Source organism: Syzygium oleosum, unplaced genomic scaffold (genome assembly GCF_021117445.2).
Source record: "Syzygium oleosum isolate NSW1041296 unplaced genomic scaffold, Sole_v2.1 Sole_v2.07, whole genome shotgun sequence".
Lineage (NCBI taxonomy): Eukaryota > Viridiplantae > Streptophyta > Magnoliopsida > Myrtales > Myrtaceae > Syzygium > Syzygium oleosum.
Genome location: NW_026607491.1, coordinates 8,571,855 through 8,578,603, shown reverse-complemented (window position 1 = coordinate 8,578,603; position 6,749 = coordinate 8,571,855). Strand labels below are relative to the sequence as shown.

Below are 6,749 nucleotides of genomic sequence, written 5' to 3'. Positions count from 1 at the left end.
TACGACCAAAATCCCCAAAGATCAATCCCATCATCGTCTCCGTCCATCTCAACCCATCCAGGACGCTATCGTATTATTATAAATTGCAGGAAGATCAAGCTTCACGGCGAGCCTCTTCCAAGAAAGAAGTCAAGCTGCCCCACACATCCACACCGCAGAGAGAGCTTGTCTTTTTTTTTTATCTTTATCTTTTCATTGGCGAAATAAGTATAAAGTGGGGGATGAGAATCGTTTGGTGGAAGTGACAGCAATTTTACGTAACCACGCCCTCCCTCTCTGTCTCTGTCTCTGCGTGGAGGGTGGGTTGCTGCAGAAGAGTTGCTGACACCCTTTTTCTTTTCTTGGTGGGTGTCGGGGGCGGGAGGTGTCTGGGATCAAGAACCCGTCAATGGCTTCCTCTTCCGCACTCCTCAGGCTCGTCTTTCTCCTCTTCCTTTCCCTCTCAGGTTCGTTCTCTCTCTCTTCCCATCCGCTGGTCTTTGTCACTGCCTTTTCAGCTCCTCCTGATCAGCTGCTTACTGCTAGTGAGAAAGATGGCTCTTCTTTCGGGAAATCCGAGCCCTCTTGTCTTTTTAGAAAGCGGAAAAGACTCGATAAATGAGGGTCACGTGTTGCTTTCTTGATTGGGCTCTGGTAGATTTTCTTCCGTTTGCTAATCTTATCACCGTTTTTGTTTTCCATACTTTCCGGGCTTTGAGGGAAAAATCAATATGGATTCATTTCACTTCATATTAGCTGTGCGGTTTTTTTTTTTTTTTTTTACTTTGGTAGTGCCAAATTTTGATGAGAGCGAGACGAGATTGGCACTAACAATTCCCACATACTAATGTGATGTGACGAAAGTTTGCTTCTTGAAAGGGAAGTTGCTCCAGTAACAAATATGGATGTGTGGAGATTCTGGTTTGATGGTTTGAATAGTTTTCTGGTGATCTCTGTCTCTCCATTTTTACATGCTTCTGGTTCCGACTCTGTTTCTTCCTTTGTGTTTCAGATTCTGCAATTCAAATTCTGGGCCTCCAATTCGGGATTAATTATGGCCAAATAGCGAACAACCTGCCCTCGCCTTCTCGCGTCGCCACCCTCCTCGGATCCCTCAACGTCAGCAGAGTAAAGTTGTATGATGCAGATCCTAATGTCCTCCTCGCATTTTCCAATTCCAATGTTGAATTCATCATAGGTCTAGGCAATGAGTATCTCCAGAATATGACTGATCCCGTCAAGGCCCAAGATTGGATCCAACAGAACGTCCAACCTTACATTGGCCAAACCCAGATCACCTGCATACTGGTCGGTAACGAAGTGTTCAATGACAACAATACCCAGTGGATGACTTATCTCCTCCCGGCGATGCAAACTGTATATTTATCCCTTTCCAACCTTGGACTGAGTAAGCAAGTCGCGGTCACAACCGCGCATTCGCTCAATATTTTAGCTACTTCATACCCCCCCTCTGCAGGTGCTTTCAGGCCAGATCTTGCCGTGTACCTCCAACCCCTGTTGAATTTCCAGTCGCAGATAAATACTCCATTTCTCATAAACGCGTATCCTTACTTTGCGTATAAGTATAATCCGAGCGAGGTGCAGCTGAATTATGTGCTTTTCCAGCCTAACGAAGGGCTGACCGATCCCCTCACCAACTTACACTATGATAACATGTTGTACGCTCAAATTGATGCGGTTTATTCAGCTATTAAAGCAATGGGACACACTGATATCGACGTCAGGATTTCTGAGACAGGTTGGCCGTCCAAGGGTGATGCTGATGAGCCGGGGGCTACTCTGGAGAATGCACAGATGTACAATGGGAATCTGTTGCAGAGGATAGAGCAGAAACAAGGTACCCCAGCTAAGCCGTCGGTGCCTATAGACATATACGTGTTCGCGCTATTTAACGAGAACATGAAGCCTGGTCCGACATCGGAGAGGAATTATGGACTCTACTATCCAGATGGTACTCCGGTGTATAACGTTGGCTTGCAAGTTTATCTTCCAGAACTATACTCAGCGGCTGGGACAAGAGTAAGACATTCATTTTCTTGCTTAATTTATTGGGCAATCACAGCTAGATGAGAACCTGATGATGTTTTCTTCGGCTCCTGTGTTTTTGCAGGTATTGCCTTTCTTTGTTGTTTTAGTATCCATCGTGACATTCTTAATGTGCATTTGAGAGCATGCTACTCTGTTTACCAAGGAAAGATTTTGACAAAACATCTGGAGATTCTCTCCACGTCAAACCAACCTTTTAGGTGAGCATTTCTGAGCATTTCATCATTTATATTTGTGCTGATCATCTTCTCTGCCCAGTATTGCCGAGTATCCAACTTGTTACTCTTCGTGGTTTTTTTTCCTCTCTCTCTCTATTGAATGATCAAATGTTTGTCTAGTAAAATGGGAGTTCACTCCTGGCTTAGCATCTTGACGAGTTCGAGGAACATGCACTAAGAAGGAAGAAAAAAGGCACTTCCCATTCATTTTCTTTGAATTAAATCTGCTTCAAGGTGCACATAGCTGGTATTCTTTATCTTCACTTGATTCTGAAGACAGGCTAATTCGTGGACCCGGCATTCATATTTACAGTGACAGAGGACTTTAGAACTGGATTCATATTATACAGTAGATTGGCTCAGCATGACTGCTAATTCTATTAAACATAAGATTAGCGTGCTATGGTTGTTTTAGCATGTCAAAATAGGCGGGCCTTTTTCTTTTACTGTTCCCGCTTTGTATTTCTGCCATAGGAACGCAATCTCCTTATATTCATTATTTATGAAAGATACGCGTGTAATGGCCCTCTCTTCTTTAAATTTCTGCCCTACAAGCTCAATCCTCCTTTTGATCACCATGTATGAAAAGATGTGGTAATGGGTCTCTGTCACCTTTATCTCTACTTTCTATCATGCTCGTGAATCTTCATGGGGCAAAATTCTTCTTGTCTTCAGCTATACAAAAGTCCAAGCCGGTTTCTATCATGAAAAACGAGATAGTCGGCCGAATTCGTCCGTCTGCAGCCTTATTTTATTTCCCCAAGTTGGCCCTAACTTTGACCCTTCCCCAGTTGTCTTTAAGTTCCTTCCAAATCTCTCTCTCTCTCTCTCTCTCTCTCTCTCTCTCTCTGTAATGACCTATGCTTTTGTTCTGGTCTCCAATAAGAATTCTTTGTAGAAGCAGCCTAAGTTGGAAAGTGTCTTGAGAACCTTAAAAGGTATACGACTTGGGTTATTTTCAAGATATCAAGAATTTTGTGGTCCCTCCCACTCTTTCCAACCCATAAATGAACGATCGACAGGAATTTGAAAAGGTCATACATGAACACCCAGAGACAGTTCGCCAATCACCACTTGCCTGCTAAAAATGTCTAAGGAAACAAACCCCAACAACCCCCTCTGGTGAATGCAGCCTTTGTTGAATTTGAAAGGTCAAAACAGAAGCAAAGTAGAGCTTTCCCTCCAAAGGTGTTATCCAATGTGATTCAACTTGTAGTCATTAACCAACAGAACAGAACATGGGAATGGGAAATGACATTTTTGCCGCCCTTGAGTCACACCATTCACAAAGTGCCGATTGCTGGCTTCTACGTCAGGGTGATCTGGCTCTCTGCTTTTGTAGATTCCAGCAATGGTCTGAAAGAGAAAGGGATAAGATTTGACAGACAGACAAGTCCCTCAATATTCACCATAAATATAATGACGTGATGCCTACCCGTATCTGGGGTCGTTATTATATTGCTGGAGGATCATTTATATATGATTCATTTTGAGCTTGTATTTTATGTCCTTGTCATGACACCAGTAAAGTGCACAGGACCAAGAGTCTAAAAATCATTCAAATTAGGAAGAAGCTTTGACTTCAGGAGACACCCACTACTTGATAGTGATTTAATTAAATGCAGAAAGTTGTCTTTTTTTTTTATTTATCGATCATTAGCAATGTAATATTCTGTTGCTTGTGTTTTCACTAACCATCAAAACGTTATATCCCCTTCTTTTGCAGGAGATTGCAGAGAGTTTACACATTGCGAGATGAAAGCCGCGGAGATTATTCAGCTTCAACAGATGTTTAACTTGAGGAGTGTACTAGTACGTCGTCGTCTGTCGTTTATAGCGAAAAACACAAAATTGCTTACTAAAGTGTAGGATCCTAGGAAATTAACACACTGATTCATGACATAGCTTATACAATAACAGCGTTGGGCATAGCGGGGTCGATACAATCTTGTACGAACACGTTCCCGGGAGGGAGACACGCCGATGTGAAAGAGGGTTGAACTCTTTCGTTGTTTGTCTTTGCCTTCCTGGAGGCGTATGGACTTTATTATTTTCGCCTCATTCAATAAGATGGACAATGAGTAGTACCGGATAGATTGTGGATTTCTCATGGTTCGCCTTTTCATTCGTCATCGTATATGCTTTTTCAACTTTTGAAACACCATTTGGTTATCGTTCTTCAATTTGATCGTCGCGGACGATCTACATTGGAACCCACATGCTGCTTGTAACAAGTCATTGTACACTCAGACGCTGAGAAATCTCTTAAGCCCGTCTTAGGAGATGCCTAATCAAATGGTTCTGTCGTAAAAAGCAATATCTTGTATTGCTTGCGGCATTAGTACATTAGTAGTTCACACTGTGATTGACCCTCAACCAGCCCAGCTGGTTCAATCGAGCAACGATCCTACTCTTTATTGGCTAGTTTCTCATCACCAGTCCATCCTGGGTCAGATACAGTTTAGTAGAATTGCAGGTTGATCCCTTTTTCGATGGAAAAATTGTCCAAAAAGTTCTAAACTTATTGTACGGCAGTGAAGTAGCACAATTTAGTCATAAATCTTTTAACAAGCCAATTTAGTTCTAAACTTTTCAATTGTGTCAATTTAATCCTAAATCTTTTGATGATTTGCCAATTTAGTCATAAACCTTTTAACGATTTGCCAAGTTAGTCATTCTGACCAATTTTGGCCGAAAATCGCTGACGTGGTGTTATAGTTAGTACCGGCCGTTCTACATGTCATTCTGACCAATTTTGGCCGAAAATCGCTGACGTGGTGTTATAGTTAGTACCGGCCGTTCTACATGGCATGGCGGGCGGTAACGTGGATAATTTTTACAATTTTTTAAATAATTTTACGGCTTTTTCCTTTTCTTTCCTTTTCCTTTTTCCTTTTTCCCTCCACTAGTCATCGCCAAGCCTCGTCGATGATTGGCAGCCAGGCTCAGGTGACGGCTGTTGACACTTGATTTTTAGCCCATTTTTTAAATTTTCTAAAAATCACAAAATTAGGATTAGGAACCTTGGCCATACTTAGGAACCTAATTCTAAACCAAAAATAAATTTTTTATAATTTTCGTGAATTTTTCCTTATTTTCTTTTGGCTAAAATGAGTGAAAAATCAAGAAAAATACCAAATGGAACTCAAAAATTCCACAAAAATAGCCATTGGCATTATTTCAATTTCAATTTCATCACTACAGCTTCAATTTTGGAAAATTTCAGTTGGGGATATGTTTTTCCCAAAAATTGGGTAAATTCATACCCTAATTGAACCAAAAATTCAATTGAGTCATTTTTAGTCATTTTTAGGCCATAGTGTCTTCACAAAATTTATTCTGGGACCTTGAATTGCATATTGGTCGGTCCAATTTCACAATTTAACAAAATAATTGAAAAGCCCCAAAAATTAATTGAAAATTAGGGATTTTAATACCCAAGTTGGGGGATTCCATTCAATTTGAAATTTCCAATCAAGACCCACACCTTCCCTAGGGTTAATAAGTTATGGGTAAGTCAATTTTGGCCTTAATTTTTCCTAATCAGGCCATTTGGACATTGAATTGAACAAAAACCCTATTGATTCGAATTCAAACTTGGAATTTTTTTGGGTTTAATTGTAACAAAAATTGGTACAAATCTCATATCTTGATGCAAAATGTGCCGAGGAATCCAATTATGGGGTTAAATTTGAAAAATTGGGTCATAATGGAGCTTAATTCGCGAATTTGGACCAACCCGGGTCTGCCGGGTTGGTCGGATTGACCCAACCCGACCCGGGTTAGCCTTCTCCTTCGCTCGACTGGGCAATGCCCGGGAAAGAAGAAAATATCTTCTTGAGGCCGCGTCTTCACTGATCTTGATCCCACAATAAACACGTAAGAAATACAAATCTAACAGCTGGAGAATCTCCGGTTGTTAATAGTTATCCGTCATAACAAACTCAGAAGTTGGTGGGAGGCAGGAATCATTCCGACAAAGGCTAGAAAGAGGGTGGGAAAGTCATTATCCGAGCATACAAGCTGTTCGACAAAAATCTAGAGAGAGAGAGAGAGAGAGAGAGAGAGAGAGAGAGAGAGAGAGAGAGAGAGAGAGAGAGAAAGTTAGAGAGAGAAAGATAGAAATCGTGTGGTCGGAAAAGCCCCGGCAAATCGATCTCAACGGCGAACCTCCTCACCAGAAGCCCTGCAACAAAGTCGACTGCGAAGCTCTGAAAGTAAGCTTCGGCTAGTCGATCCAGGACCTTCTCGACTCAGAGGAGCTCATCAGCTTGAAGATCAAATATCATAGAATCACGTCACGATTGTCATTTGATTCGGAATTTCAGAATCAAGCCTCTACGAAGAAGGTAAAGTTGGCTCCATGATCATAGTTTGATAAAATTCCGGAATAGGTGTTCAAGCTCTATCATATTTGATTATGTAATTTCCTTTGTGATTTTGAGACTATTGATGTTTAAAACAAGTTTCTGATCATGTGTTTCA

At 41.3% G+C, this 6,749-nt stretch overlaps 1 protein-coding gene across 4 annotated transcripts; it reads left to right on the top strand.

Annotated features, from left to right (window-relative positions):
* Positions 1 to 282: 282 nt before the first annotated feature.
* On the top strand, positions 283 to 4,358 carry LOC115675296 (glucan endo-1,3-beta-glucosidase 14). 4 transcript variants are annotated; one of them, XR_008816975.1, is made up of 4 exons: positions 283 to 446; positions 992 to 2,019; positions 2,111 to 2,246; positions 3,991 to 4,358. XR_008816975.1 is itself a non-coding variant. In XM_056313264.1 (3 exons), the coding sequence occupies exons 1-3, from the start codon at positions 389 to 391 to the stop codon at positions 2,165 to 2,167; spliced, it is 1,143 nt and encodes a 380-aa protein (XP_056169239.1). In that variant the 5' UTR covers positions 283 to 388; the 3' UTR covers positions 2,168 to 2,772. The 4 variants fall into 4 exon arrangements, 1 of the variants encoding a protein (XP_056169239.1); XR_008816977.1 differs by lacking the exon at positions 3,991 to 4,358 and adding an exon at positions 3,607 to 3,909; XR_008816976.1 differs by lacking the exon at positions 3,991 to 4,358 and adding an exon at positions 2,385 to 2,772.
* The last annotated feature ends 2,391 nt before the right edge of the window (positions 4,359 to 6,749 follow it).

Bases quoted from the DNA above. Each gene is read 5' to 3' on its own strand.
- LOC115675296 (XM_056313264.1), top strand. From the start codon at position 389: ATGGCTTCCTCTTCCGCACTCCTCAGGCTCGTCTTTCTCCTCTTCCTT. The intron at 447-991 runs GTTCGTTCTCTC...TTTGTGTTTCAG, and splicing joins CCTCTTCCTTTCCCTCTCAG to ATTCTGCAATTCAAATTCTG. The intron at 2,020-2,110 runs GTAAGACATTCA...GTGTTTTTGCAG, and splicing joins ACTCAGCGGCTGGGACAAGA to GTATTGCCTTTCTTTGTTGT.